Genomic DNA, 15,949 nt, shown 5'->3' on the forward strand with positions numbered 1-15,949 from the left:
AAAGCAAGAATTTCACTTTACTGTGAAATGAAGACTTAAAATATGAAGCAAATGTCAGACGGAGCGGCTGCTGTGATCGGCCTTCAAACCGAACAGCGCTGCCCCAGGCTGTATGCTGTTGCACAAAGTTACGCTTAATAAAAAAAAAAAAGGTTTAAAAAAGAATTATAGTTAAACATCGCCGGAGGCTGCCGGCTTAAAACTGACGAGTGGCTGAAATTCTCACTGAGCCTCTAATGAGTGGAGTCGAGGGACATCTGACCAGAAAACACAGCGATTGCCCTCTTTAATGGGTCTGTTGTGTGTTAAAAGTGTGCTGGATTTTCTTTCTGTTAGAGAAGCAGAAGATAATCAGACTGAGAAGATCAAAGCATTAACCAAATCACTGCTAAAGAAGGGAATGAGGGTGATAATCTCAAACAATATGCAAATAATCTGGAACAATATGAATGTCAGTTTCTGCTGAGAAATAAAAAAAATAATGCAACATTTAATACATATCTGTAAAGCTAAAAGGTTAGAACTCATTCTAATTTGTAGCAAAATATATTCGTTATTTATTCGTCTGAAAACCCTCAGCTGAGGTTTGTCTTTACAGCTTAGAAACATACCGGATACACAAAAAACAGCTAATTAGAACGTTAATGAGGCTCCTGTTAAGAGATTGTTTTACCTACCGGAAGTAGCTCAAAGGAAAGGGTGTTTATATTTTTTAATGTGGGGGGGGGAAAAGGAAACGAAAAGCAATGAATCCTGTTTTGGAGAAAAAAATAGAACTGAATTATTTCTCATGTTTTATATTTTGAGAGATTTTCTTAACGTTATCTTTAACTTGAAGTAAGAGCTCTTTGCTAATTAACTTGCACTGATATTTAGAGAAAACAAGCAAGTTTGTTTCATTTTTAGTATTCTTTTTTTATTTTATTTTGCTGCATTAGCAGCAATATTTAAACTTCAAAATGAATCTATCTTTGAATAATCGAGGATTGCTCATAATAAAGAGATAGCTCCACAAAGTTTCACACTTTATAGCTTTTAATTTCCCAAAACTCCTTCACACATGAGTGACTTTGAATTAAAAGGTAAATCCACACATCGGAAAAAAATCGAAGTCATTTTTTCTTGAATTGAGGAGGTAAGTGAGGCACTTTGCCAATGGAATAAGACAACAAAAAGCAAAAACAATTGCATTTGTCTTATTTCAAGTGCATATTATCTATCTTATTTTAAGTGTAAAAATACTAATTCCATTGGCAAATCATCTTATTTACCTACTCAAATTAAGGGTAAATACACTTAATTTAAGAAATGTTGAGTTATTTTTAGATAATTTTTGCAGTGCATTGCTGAATTAAATATATACTCATATTTAAAACAGCTGTTGATTTTTTTTTACATAACATTTATTTCTCAGCTGATGCTTTATTGGTGTAACTGTTGCTAAGTTGAAATGTTTTAATTAATTTAAGTTATGGAAGTTTTTGTCTCCACATTGATCATTAAGTTCATTTAAATCTTATTTACTTTGTATATCACAAATAGTTCTTTAATAACATGTAAGACGACAACAAAAACAGGTTGTTTAACTCTTTAAAACGATTTATATAAATGTGTTTTCTATAAAACTTTCAGCCTTCTAGCAGTTTCTCATTAAGCAGATCAGCTACTTTGAATTTAACCTTTTTTTTTTATCAAAATCTTTTTGAATTTTAGCGAGAATAAACTTTAATTTATTTATTGACAGAAACTGAAATTGATTGAAATTTCAATCTGAAATAATTTATTTATAACAATTATTTTCAGTGTTTAATTAATAATAATAATACATATAAATAAGTCCAATTATGTTAGGGAAATATGCTGGTTGCTGTAGGGACTCATTAATTTACCAAATGAGTAAAAAAAAAAAGGCCTGAAATAATTTTTATCATAATTTTTTGCCATCTTGGTGAATCAGATCAGATCATGATTTGTTTTCATGTTACTGGTTACTGCTACTCACCACAGAGAGAGTACTGGTCATGGGTCCGCCATCCGGGCTGAACGACTCTCTGTCGCGGTTCAGCCCAGCGGCTCCATCCTGGCCCACAGAAACGCCGGGCAGGTCCATGCCCTGCAGCTGGTAGGGGTGGTTAGCAGCCGAGGTGGGCGGGGGCTCCATGGACTGATATTGTCTGGGGGACGCATCATGGGGAAGGTGAGGGGGCAGCATGTGGTCTGGCAAAGTTGGTGGAGTTATGGGTGGGATGTTGAAATCCTCATCACTGAAGCCGTTCATCGAATACGACTATTGAGAGGGGGGAGAAAAAATACAGTTAGGGGCAGATAGGACGGCTACTGCTTTGGCCCAGATGAGTGAATCTTCACCCATCTGGGACAAAGTCTCACTTAGAGCTTGGCTGGGTGGGCAAAGTTGCCTTCGGCATAGTGACAACTCTAAGAAAATCAATAGGAATCGCACAGAGGACTGCAAGAGACTCAAGTGTCATGAAACATTTTTGTCATAGATAATAGATAGGAGAGATGGTAAAAAAACTGCCCATTATAATTACCTCAGAGTTTGAATTCAGCCTAAACTACTCTGAGCTCTTTCATCTAGTCACTCCTCTTCAGTCTGAGCTCCGATCACACGCTAATCATCGCTAATCGCTTCTTATGACAGACCCCTTCTTTGAAAGAAACATTCTCATTCAGCTACAGAAAAATGCAGTCATTTTTATCCACGAACCAAAAAAAAAAAAGGAACAAATAACAGGCAGGCCCTTATTTAAAAAAAACAGCTCATCTGAGCTAATGTGACAAGCAGAAAGAAGAGCAGGAACCGTTGTGTGTGTGATTCAGAGAGCAAAGACATGTGAGGGAGAGACATGAAGAAGGAAATGGAGTGAGAGAATCATGCAAGAGAAGAGTGATGAAAAACACAGCAGAGAAAAGAGAAAGAAGAAGCATTCTCATACTGATCTGACAGAGGAGATGCTTTATAGAGACTGACAGCCTTTTCTGCTTGGCTGGCCACACCAGTCTCTCCATCTCGTTTTCTTTTGCCCCTCATCCCTCGCCGTCCTTCTCCTTCAGCCCCTCTGCTGTGCTCTTGCTCTTCTAATCTCATCCTTAATTTCTCTTTCATGTCTCACTCCTTACTTCTCCCCAGCTCTTTTCTGCTCCATGTCAACGCTGCATGCAGTGCTCAGCTGTAATTTGCATGACTTGGGAGCTGAGTTCTGAGTTAGTGGTTGAACTCTGTATATGCGATCACTTCGTATTTCACAGCTAATGTGCTGAAAGCGCAGTTAAGGGTGTTAAAATAATTAGAAGTGGGAAAGGGAAATAAGCCATAAACACTGCTAGTATTCAAAACTACTCAAACGTTTCTAGTAACAACCGCTACATTCAGCGTATCTTATTGGGCGTCTTGTATTAGCACATAGTTGTAGTGTAAAGAAATGAAATGTATTTTTAATGTTTTCTATCACTAAAAAAAACACCTTTAGTAGAGATTACAACTACAAGTCCTTATCTCACATTTCACCCACAGATGCTCAGTTGAATTGGGAGTGCAACAATTCAAATGTAAATATTTAATTATTTCTTAATATAAGTTCATTTTGTCTTGAATTGAGCAGGTAAGCGAGAAATTTGGAACAATGGAACCACATAATTTACATTTAAAATAAGAAAAAGAAATTGCATTGTCTTATCTCAAGTGCATATTATATAATTATCTTACTTTAAGAGTAAAAATACTCATTCCATTGGCAAATTATCTCATTTACCTACTTAAATGAAGGGTAAATACAATTAATGTAATAATTTTTCACTTATTTCTAGATCTTTTTTTTGCAGTGAACCATTCTGTTGCAGCTCTGTCTGTACATTTAGAGTCACTAATGCAATGGAGGATGAGCCTCTACAGTAGTTAGCCTCCAGTGATGTGCAGGTTTTTTTTTTCATCTCAACAGGGCAGCCCTCACCTGAGCTGCAGACCTCTGCAGCTCCTCCGCATTTAACCCTTTAAAGCCCAATCCAAGAATAAAACAAAACAGAAAATTACTTTTTTTGGTTTGAAGTCCTTATTTAGCCTTTTAACAAAATATGTAAAAAGAAAAAAACAGAAATACATTTTTGATATTAATAATTTATTACTATGAGAAAAAGTCAAGATTATTTTTTGTGTAGTCTTCTGCCCTCTGTTATCAGGTATATCTGATTGTGTACAATAGGATTTTGAGCAAAGTTTTTACCATTAAATTATGCAAAAGGTGTCAGATGCAAAACATTTCAGAAACCGTATGTATCAAATATGATACATTTGGCATTACAGGGTTAAAATGCATCTCTCTTCTCTCTGTCTGTGCAAATTAACAGCCATATTGCTACTGTATTCATCCTGGTTGCCTGTGTCACAATGTCCCAATTTTAAGGCATTACTTTCTTAACCTTAACCTGATTTACCCATAATTTACTCGCGTCTGTTGGTTTTCATGACAATTTTTGCTCACTGATGTTCTCTAACGGCTGAACTACCTCCTCAGCATGCTGCCTGGTTATATAGAGTCTCATTAACGACCTACAGTATTGAGCATTTAGAAAACTCATTTTCCTTAAGCATAACTATTTTGTGTTGATGTGCTAAATAACATCCCTATAAAACACCTGGAAGCATGAGGTTGGAAGAGGACAAAAACAGAGCAAGTTAATGCTACAAAGTTCACTTTTTTTTTTTACACCTTTAAGATTAAGCTTCAGCTACTGAAAGGAAAACTTAATTAATTTTATCCTTACAGACAAGCAATAGAGGCAGATGGTACACAGTACATTCCACAGGGTTAAATATGCAATGTTAAAGAGTTATTACAACAACAACTGGAGTAAGATATACACTATGTAGAGAGTTAATTTAACAATAGGGCTGCAACTAAGGATTATTTAGCAAATCGATTAATTTGACGATTATTTTTTCATTTCATCGATTAATAATCGGATAGTAAAAGGTTGCTTAAAGAAGATTTTTCATGAAATGAAACCAGGAGTTCTGCATAGAGCATACTGAGAAGACCAAAAAGATATTTATCTTAATTGCCAAATGTTTATATATTTTTCTAGAATCTTGGTATAATTACAGATATGTTTTAGAGTCTCTATACGCCAGTTACGATTAATCGATTACTAAATTAGTTGATTCAATAGGTGATTAATCCGATTAGTTGTTTTAATCCTATTTAACACTAATTTGCAGTGGGAACACTGCACTTGGGGTTAAATTTAACTCTTAAAGTGTTACTTTAACACTGCAAAATGTACTGTGTACTATAGCTACCTATATGTATCTATATACAGCATCAGCAGCTTCATACAGCTATAAATATGCTACACTAATGTATGTATCTCAGGGACATGAGGCATGTGTTGATTTTGATATTCCCATTTAGTTAACTTTGCTTCTAAATGCAGGTAATCAGCTAAATGTTACTGTGAGCCTGAAAGTCAACAATATACCTAAAGATACTTCCACACATACGAACAAGTAAATCTTTCACACAGACCCCTGACTGAGCTCTACATAAATTAAACTGCCTGTCTGTTTTCTGTCTGCCTCTTGCTCACCCCTCTCTCTCTTGCTCTCCTTCTCAATCATTTCTTCAACTTCTGCATAAATTACTCCTCTTCCTTGCAGCTCTCTCTGCTCCTCCATTCAAATCGCTACAAAAGCCTTTACTTGTGCACCGGGAGCTTCTAGAAAGACTAATGTAGTCAGGATTAAGTCCTTTCACACATGTTGTGTTCACATTAAAACTGAACTTCTCACACCTCCAAGCACAATATGGGAAAGCACATATTGATATGAGTAATAAGACAAAGATGGTGGTTTATACCTAACTGCGCAGGGAGTATGAGTCATCTATGAAAAGCAGGCACCTGCTGGTCATTAAATAACGTTTGATCAGATCACTTGGAAAATGTAGGTATATTTTTATTTTTAAACTGTTGTCATTTATGAACATGATTCTATAATCTTTGTACGTTTCCAAACAAGCTATTTTTATTTCTCCTTCAGATGTTTGGGACAGTTAATTATTGAATTAAACAATAATTATTTAAACTTTTTTACTTAAATATACCATTTAGTGTAATTCTTAGAGGACAACTGGAGGAGAAGTTGCAAAACTCTTCTTACAGAACAAAAAAACGCATTTAAAAAAGTACCACTAGTGCATTTTTGTGACTACTAACATGTCCTCGCTGATTGATCCTTTTCTAGTTCGATCAGAAAGTCTCAAATAAGATGCTGGGTTGTGAACGAGGACAGTCAATCATGAAAACTAGTGAATAAAAGAATAAAGTAATGATTTTTTAGGGATGGGATCCAAAGGATCAGATCAGGGATAATGATTAATAAAGGATTTTTATAAACCTTTGGAGTTCAACTATCAAAAATTAAATATTAAACTTCAAATTCTACTTTTAAAAACCATTATGTGAAAATGAGTTATACGCCTATTATTTCTCTACTCGCTTTATTCATAAATACACATAAATATTTATACATTTACACTGTCTAAATTAATAATTTATGGTTACAGGCATAATATATTCCCAGAAGCATAGAGGCATTTCTGGGAGCACCTCTGGGCTTCGCAGTGGGGCAGAGTGGGTCAGGGCTTGTAGTGTAAAAGAGGAGTTAAAGGAGCGGAGGCTAAGTGTGGAGAGGAGCGGACCGGAGCAAAACAGAGCCCCAAACACTGTAAAGTCATTCTGCTCTTGTTTGGGTGAGAGTTGAGCAGAGTGAAGGTGAAAAGATCATTGCTACGCCTTTATCAACAAAACGATTCGATTTTCAAAAATATCACATTCAGAATGTCTGGAGTGCTGCAGAATATAAGTATTGAATTTAATGAAGGAAAACAGAACAAGAACTAGAGAACACGAGGGTGCCGCTTACAGGCAGGGAGGAGTTCAACTTGTAGCTATCATCCTTTAACTTTTAAGTCTTGTGAAGCACATGAAAAGCTTATTAACATTTTTTGTCCATTTAAAGCCGACTGGAAGTGCATTTGAAAATGTATCTATTTTCTAACGCGTCATATTAGAGCAGTTCTAAAGAACTTTCAGTTTTGGTGGATTTTGGCTCCCCCAGTGGACAAAAGCTGTAGTGTTTTGTCCCTATGAGGACCAGCGCAAAGTGGTAAAATCCTGATTGAAAGGTCCCCTGCATTTCGACTGAACTACATTTGACGAATAGTGATGAGGTAACGAATCTAACTGTGGCGAAACAATGTCATAAGACGATGTAGAAAATGACAAACATTTAACTATGATTTTGTACCGTATTCCCGCACCGCTGCCCGTGTCAGCCCAATAAGTATTAAGTAGAAGTAAAATTACATAAGTTATGAAAATATGTTACGAGTGTTGTAAAGTTACTAAGTTATGGTTTAAAACAGAGGGCAAACAGGCTAACCCTATAAAAGCGAAAGATAAAGTGCAGTAACCAACACTAGTTGGGTCCTCCCAAGAGCCTCCCAGCAGAACATCAAGGAAAAAAGGCACGAATTTTCATTGGAATGAATGCAAAGTAAAAACATTAAAAAATGCTAATTCTAGTTAGTGCATTATTAACAAGACTTGAATTTAGTCTAGCTTGATTAGTCTTTTGGAAACTCTGACAGAAAACTGCACCCATGTCAATGAGTTTTCATTTGGTCTTTCAGATGAATAGAGCTGCAAAACATATGGTCATTATGGTCAGATCAACTAAGAATTGGTTCACCAGCCAGAAACTTAACCTAATAATTTCCTTTTAAAGGCCTTAATCATTTAGGAAACTTATTGGGTTGGCATAAAACCTTGTGGACAGAGGAAACCTAAACAGCCTCAATTGTGAATACCCAGTGCTGCACTGTCTTTAGATGGAGCTTTTCCATCAATTAAATCCAATGCAGCTAAAGACGAGACAATCCTAAACGCTTTAATGTGGAATTTTGCACAGATTATGTGCGTTTGCCTCTTTAACTGAAAACTATTATGTTTTTCTGGGTGTGTTCAGCTGAGGTAAAACATTAGGTATGAATAAGCTCCTTTATGGCCCAGAAAACAACAGCAGACGGTGTGTAAACTGCAGAGCTTTTCAGGATCAGTCTGTCACTGTTGTCTCCTCAAGGCAAAGTACATGATGTTACCACTTTAACACCTCCTTCACCTGCAGGCAAACAATGTTAAAGTGATACTTCTTTTTCTTAACCCTGACAGCTCTGTTCCTGCTAACCTAAATTCATGAATGCAGCTAACCAGCATCTCCAGGATCTCTGCATAAAAACAATAATTCAGCAGAAAAATATTAAACTATTTTATTTATTGCAATTCTTAGCCAACATCTTTAGTTTTAAATAAAAGTGTATGTCTTGTATTTTGAGCAGGCAAATGACGCAGGATGAATTTTAAGGTACAACGAAGTTTACAGCTCAGCCTAGACGACGCAGACTTTTGTCTTCAAAGTGACGCCTACATAAAATCTAAAATGTTACCCAAGTTGGAGCCAGATGAAAGCTAAATGTGACTACAACTGAAAAAAAATACCATAAATCTGGAGGAGAGGGAGAAAGTTTCTTAAAAGTTTATGTGATTTTCTGTGCAGCTGCATTGTGGATAGTGTAAGTTTTAATATGTTATAAAACATAAAATAAAATGATTATATTTCCAATTTAACGGTAATTCCATGACTAAACTGCAAACCTGGTTTGGGTTCAATATCTTCAAAAACAGAATCAGGAGCCAGAAACTGCAGAACTAATGCTGCAGATGCAATCAAACTTTCATTAAGCGCTAAACTTGTGATGCTTCAGCTTTTATATTCCCAAACGGATCAGAGTCTGATTTAAGCTGCAGGTTCAGAGCGGAGCCCTGTCTGTATTTTTCATATGCATGCGTGTGGGCGCTCACCCAGGGCAGACGATGACCGTCGGCCATGTGAGGGTCCCTCCGCCACTGCTGTGATGCCGGGTTCTGTGGCGTCACCTTGCTGAGCGGGTGTGGGGGCTGCGGCACACGAAACTGTGGGAAGAATCACAAAGACAAACAAAGAGGCAAAGTGGGCCCAGGGTCAGTCGATAGGTCAGGGGTCAAACACAAAGGTCGTGTAGAGGAGTAAATACAAAATAAGAGAGGGACACATTCTGCATGCAAAGCACACAACCAGACACACACATTAAACTTAAAGATGGGTAATATCGGCCTGAAATCTGTACTAACAGCTGTGACTCTCTTTCAGAAGGACGATTAGAGGCAGTAAACAAATTACTTGCCTGTTTCCTGCACGTAAAATGCCTTAATTATATTACATACAGCTCCAGAAAGAGAAAACAAACGCAAACCCACGCGAACAAAGCAATCGTTCAGGCGGATGTAAAAGAGAGTGTTGGAATCGTGCTTTTATCTCCACCATCATCCTGGACCTCAGTCACACTGGTGTTGCGGATGATGCATGTATTTTACTATCGGATGGGAATCTGGGCAGCCTGCAGTTTCATTTCAAAATGTTAAATGCTCTGCTGTTCCAAAGTATTCATACTCTTATGCATACTGATTCTCATTTTGTCACATTCTGGCTTTGATGAAAGAGGAAAAAAGCCACTGTTGGAAAAAGCAGTATAAACATGCAGATTATTAAATGTTGTCTTGGATTCCCCCTTTTTTCCTGTTGAATCTTTTCTTATTGTCAGTAAAGAGTTTCAGTTTTTTTCTACTAAGAGGCCTTACCTTTTTAAGCATTCTAAAACCAAAACCTTACAAGTCGTTATCATCATGGGCAAAGAGAGGCAATAGTTGTATAATTTGGTTTTAATGGCATGCATGACTAAGACAGAAAGGTCAAAGTGACTAAACATCTTGTTTCCTTTGAAAATAAAAAAGAGCACGGTTTGCATCCCAGCCAACCACAGGAACACCCCTGCACACGTGCGCTCAAGTCATCCACGTACTGTTTACCTCTGCTTTTGTTTTGGGTTTTTTGTTGTATTTGTCCTCTTTATGTCTACGGCCTCTATTTGAGTTGCAACACAGTTACACCTCTCCTGCTGCATTAACAGGTAATAAAAGCAACCAATTGGACTCAGTCTGGACTCAAATTGAGCTCATTCTTCGTAACAACCTCTGACTTTATGGAAGAAACGGTACTTCAGTAATAAAGCCATAAATTCTCATTCCCCTCACTGCTCCCCATCTTCTTACAGAACAACACTATGAATAAAACATCAAATCATTCGGGTTCTGTGCTGCACAATATTCTCTATATGCTTCTCTATGAATAATGTAGTGGTGGAGCTTATTAATATAGGCTTTCCTCGGCGGTGAGGTAATTCTGCACCCACAAACAAAAGTCGTATCTGCTCTGATGCTTGGCCAGTGCGAGCTGCAACCTGAACACCGGTTCCACTCACAGCCGTATGAAAACTGTTTGCTGCACGGTGCATCTCAGAGCTGTGGCCGAGTAATGTAACGGCAGTAAAGCTTTACAACAGCGACAACATGCAGAAGAGATTTACACCACCCTGCACACTTATTAGCCTTAGAAATTCATATTCACTACATTAGCATAATCCCACGGTGAAAAGATTTGATGCAGGTCAGAAACAGTGATATTTCCCTGACTGTGCAATGTAGCAGAATTAACCTGCATCCTTTTTGGCCACAGTTAGATTTATTTTTCAATCTTTGCATCATTATAATGGTTAGATATTTGGAAATATGTAGGTGAGCTTCTTTCTTTTGAAGGAGTTTCACTATATGTCGTGATAAAAGTGGTAAAAAGAAATTACCCTCATTTAATCTGATGTGTAGCTGATGAAAAAAGCAGGTTTTGTGAACTTTTCCTGTAAACTACCAATAAATTATTACTATAAGAGGTCCCAGTTCATGTCTCACCAGTTAATTTATCTCAAACAATCAATACTTATCATGTTCCTCTCCCCCCTTACTAGTTAAATATACTTAAGGAGAATAATCAATGAAAGGGTTTTTGAATATCTTTAGCAGGAGTTCCCCAAATGCAGATGTTGCTGAAGCTTTATAATATGAAGGCTGCGTTCTCTAATGGAAATTTCCCTCCGTTTTCCATAAGCAGCTCATTCTCAAATGTCACACAAATATGCCTGGCAGAGAAGCTTGTATCACTTCTAGCTGCTGGAGATATCTCAATGTTATATTTAGCTTGTTTCCAGATGATTTAGTCACGTTATTTTGTTTACTTTGTAATGATTTACTCTCAAACGTAACCAGTTTCCTAACAAGCTGCTGTGGGAGGATGACATACTAGTCTTAAAGAGAATAGAAACTACAACCCTGCATATATATGCATTTTTAAGTTATAGCAAAGACAGTTATACTCTAAATGATTAAAATTGGGAAATTATCAAATCTTAGCCCCAAGCTCCAGGGTTAGAGATGTCAGATTGTTAGTTAATCTATAATACGTCAATCATGTCTTTGATGTGGAAAGTGACTTTTTTATTTAAAGTGAGCTTTTAAAAATACTAGTTAAGCTATGTGTTATTTTGATGCCTTTTCATGCTATGCCTGTGGAGCTTCAGCTGCACCAGACCTCAACCTGCAGGGCTTTGGTTTCCACAGAGGTGCAGCAAAGAAATATCACAAGAAAATCACTTGGGAAAAAAAATATACTACAATCCAGACTTAGATAAAGACACCACTTCTGGGCTATGAGTGCTTTTAGCTAATTATGTGACATATCCACAGGCTTTTATATGAACCATAGCCTTTTTTTTGGCTTTAAAGCTACCCAACAATGAACTGAATAAAGGTACAATTAGTTTTTTTGAAGAGCGTCCTTTCAAGTCTGAATTTTAGTCATTTCCCAGTCGATGAGCATACGGTGTAGCTCGGCAGTCACAGAAGCGCGGCGGCTCTCTCTTAGTGAAAGAAATGAGAGTGGTTGGGAATCGAAGAAGGCTGCGTTGCTTCAGGTGCCTCTGCTTAGGAACAGTAAGTGATATTGATTCATACAGCAGAATGAGGAGGAGGTTTGTTTATTGTAACTGGAAGTAAGACTGCAGATAGCTAAAAGCTGGAATCAAAAGGTAAAAGGATGCTTGATTAAGAACAAAAATTACCCCTCTGTAGCATCAAGGATTTGATTTATCTGTCTATGAATATTTATAAAAATGATGTGTTCATTTTTTGTTTTTATTTTTTTGCTTTTTCAGACAGGTTCAAACAGCACACTCTTCTGCCAAGTGTCAAAGACAGCTTCATTACTCAGGACGGGATTTCCCAAAAGGAGCTCTTCTACTGCTAAATCGACATTTAACAGCATGAATGTGGATAAAGGCCAGAAAGAGAGCTCATATCAGACAGCTGTAAACCCCCAATGGGTTACCTGTACGTTTTAACATTGGATTTTGTGTTCTTTTTATCAATTATAAAACATACATGGTGATATTCTAACGCGTGTTGTAATAAAACTAAAAAGTAGAGCCAAAAACCCACAGCGAGCCCTTCCTGATGACCTGAGAGGGGGATGTTTTTAAAAGCAAAACTAAGACGTGTCTTTTTTATGTAGATGGAAAATGGCTTCCAGCAAATGAGAATAATTTATGGTGATTTAATTTATCTTATCTGAATTATAGCTGTAGTTCCATTAAAGACAAAAAATATTCAGAAAATGTTCAGTAAAACTTCTTCACCTTTTGACGGGTATGTTGCTTTACTTTTCCTGAGCAAGGTACTTTAATTTGTTTTTTTATATATATTTCTTTAAAAAAAAAAAAAAAAAAAAACAATATTCACAAGATTAATCATTAAGTAATTTTTTTTAGTTTATTTTTACTGTTTAAGTTTGGTTACTAGTTTGAATTGATTGTTTTCTTTAAAGGGAGGGCATGTAAACGTTCAAGCAAAGCTGTAATTCGCTCTGTGTTGCACCCTCTGTGTACAAAAGAGTCGAAAGCTTTAAGATTAACTGATTCATTGCTGCCTGCAGAGGACTCCTAACTTCTGACAGACACTTAAAATTTTCCATTACTCACTAACGCAAAAAGGAATTTTCCTCCTTTCTGAAGAGACCAAAAAGGGAAAACAAAATGTACAAATTGCTGGTGGGAAAGTGGAGAAAATAAGTTCTAGATGATCATTAGTTATTCATTTTGTGAAAAGGAAAACATTTAGGGAAAAAAAATAGATTTATTTTCAGCTACTGTGTGAGATCTCTCTTGATAGTTGGCATTTCTGTTTCCCATTTAATTATTCACCGTTGATTTGGGATAGTCTACCAAGGCTCTCAGGGTTTTAAGAATACAATTTGGAAACAAATTCTGTGAATTTATTTTTCGTGAATCAATATTCTGTTCATATCACTTTGAGTGGTTTCAGTTTGTTGTATTTTTGTGTAGTTAATCTGTTTGTAAACTATGATGTGATCAATATGGGTTCATGGTTCTTATGCTCCATTTACATTACCCCTCTGAAACCGATCCTGAGCTAGGATCAGTTAACCGTGCCGCGCTTGGTTCCTTACGACCATTTACACATCACTCTAACATGGCTCCTCGCCTCCTATCGGAGGTTCACACCATTACAGCTCTCAAGGCGGGAATTATGCAAACAAAAATGGCAGCACCCATAACAATCAAGAACGTACGTGCCTGGATAGCGTCCTCCGCCCTAATTTCAATGAGAGCCTCGGTCTCGGCATCATCGTAGGTCACACCCCACTCTTTTGATGCCATTTATTCTTAATAGGCAGAGTCAGCTGACTGTAAATAGGAGATGACGCGGTCTGAGCCATGCAGAGCCCTACTGTTGAACTAGGACTAGATCAAGCACGGTTCTGTTCTGTCTGATACAGTCCAGTTCAGTTGCAATTCATTTACTCTCAACAGTTATCTCGGTTAGTATTCTCGAACCATTCTCGGCAGGGTTTCAAAAGGCTAGTGTAAATGTGGCTAGAGTTAGCCCATTTACTCTAATCTAAGCCAATATTGTATATATCTTAATGTCATACATCAAAATACTACATAGACATTTCCGTAAACAGAGGTTGTCAAATATTGCATGTACTGTTGGTTTAATCAAAAACGTTTTTTAATATCATGTTGCAACTTTTACAATTTTTCAAACACGTAGCAGCTTTTTTCATTCCTTCATTTCTTTTTTGCTATATGGCATTTTGTTTGCCGCCTGACCCGTCAGATGTAATTTCTGCTGTTAAAACCTTGAAACTCAGAAAATCAGGTTTTTACGGAAAAACACACCAAAAGCCTCATCCGTACATTAAAACATATTCTCCGGATTGTTAGATTTACCAACAAATTATAAACACCTCTTTTTTTGGTTGGTGATATAAATTGGCCACAGACAGGCCAAGCACATAACAAAATATTACTTTAGAAAATATGTTTTCATGTAAAAGGAAAAAAAAGGCTTAAACACCTTGACGTTTACATGTACCTAACTATCAATCTGCTTTAATTTGCATGTGTAAGATAAACTTAAGTGTGGAGGGAACCAAAACTGTCTCATCCTGTTGGTTTTTAAAATGTTTAGTAGTAATTCACAGCTTACACAAGATGTTTTTTGGAGCACACACCTTCTTTGCCTCACACGCTCCGAAACAACAACACACTGCGTCACAGACACTAACCTGATTGGTGGAGGGGAAGTCGAGGCCTGCTTCTGGCATACCCAGGAACATGGTGTCCCCATCCAGCTGGAGAGAACAAAAGCAAGAGAAACAACGTCAACAAACTGAAAAATCAAACACAGCAAACAGAGCAGCCAGCCTCCGGTGAGATGAAGGTACCAGATTAACTGGCAAGCAGTCACACCATTTTATTTCTGTTGTCTTCATCTGACACTAGAAGTGCTCTAATTATCCAGGTCTCACCCAGAGATGTTTGGAAATTATCTAATAAATATCTTTGTAACACTAAAGAGTGAAAAATGACACAAATGCTCAACAAAGCTAGAAAACTGTTGTACATTGAGACGGGTGAAAAATCTTTAGGGCATACACATAAACATAGACATTATGGATTCCTTTTTTCAACTGCAGTATTTTAAATTTTTTTTTGACCTGCAAAAAATACATTTCTTACTAAGAGTCAGTGCCCTGTATGATGGGGACACCATAGTTGGTTCTTACAGTCACTCCACTGGGTGTTAATTGAAAACAGGATATTATCTTTATTTTGCAAACTAGCCGCACATAACGACCCATTTCTTATAGCTTTAACAGGACATTTTTCTTATTATACAGCATGACCTTTACCAAACTTCCTCTATTACCGGAACCACACTTCCTCCTTTTTCATTAGTTTTAACTTGTCCAAAGGTTTGAACCTCACATATCAAAAGCAACCAAGGCTCATTAAGAAGGTTTTAACATACGGCATAGAAAAATGTTTTTATACTACTGTTTGGCTTTTTTTTTTTTTTTTATCCCGATAACCTATATAAAGCCAGTACCATGTTTAAATAAAACAAACTCATATAAAAAGTTATTTAAACAAATAAATGCCTTTTTTTGGGTATTTCTGTCCAGAGCCTTTAAAAATTATGTTAGGTCTCTTTTGTATAAAATAATCTTCATCATATTTGTTGATTTTATTGGGAAAAAAAAGAAAAAAGAAAAAAAAAACAAGCTCCAGTGCCTCTTCAATGTGGTCTTAACACTATCTGCAAACTGTCCCGGTCAGAAACAACCAATCAGAGCCAGGAAGAAGTTAGGAGTTAATCCTGAATAAAGTGTATCATCGATGTTTCATCCCCTACCATTAAAAATGCGATTGCTGTTTATCTGACGTTTTCAGTGCCCTGTTTACAGCAGGCTCTTCTATGGAGGAGGGGCTGTAGTGCAGGTGATAGTGAAGTGGGGACCGGCAAGGTGTGCCTGATCAAATTTTGTGGCTAAGTCCACGGTTTTCTCAGAACTCTCTACTGA

General features: G+C 36.9%; 1 protein-coding gene across 1 annotated transcript in view; it reads right to left on the bottom strand.

Moving 5' to 3' along the window:
- tox (thymocyte selection associated high mobility group box) overlaps positions 1-15,949 on the bottom strand; it is a 52,653-nt gene that overhangs the window by 15,221 nt on the left and 21,483 nt on the right. Inside the window, exons 2-4 of the mRNA XM_015380875.1 lie at positions 14,651-14,716; positions 8,938-9,048; positions 2,003-2,287 (exon numbers count right to left, since the gene is read on the bottom strand). Coding sequence (XP_015236361.1) covers positions 2,003-2,287; positions 8,938-9,048; positions 14,651-14,716 — 462 coding nt within the window. The remainder of the gene's footprint in view (positions 1-2,002; positions 2,288-8,937; positions 9,049-14,650; positions 14,717-15,949) is intronic.

This window comes from Cyprinodon variegatus, unplaced genomic scaffold (genome assembly GCF_000732505.1).
Source record: "Cyprinodon variegatus isolate N-32 unplaced genomic scaffold, C_variegatus-1.0 Scaffold224, whole genome shotgun sequence".
NCBI lineage: Eukaryota > Metazoa > Chordata > Actinopteri > Cyprinodontiformes > Cyprinodontidae > Cyprinodon > Cyprinodon variegatus.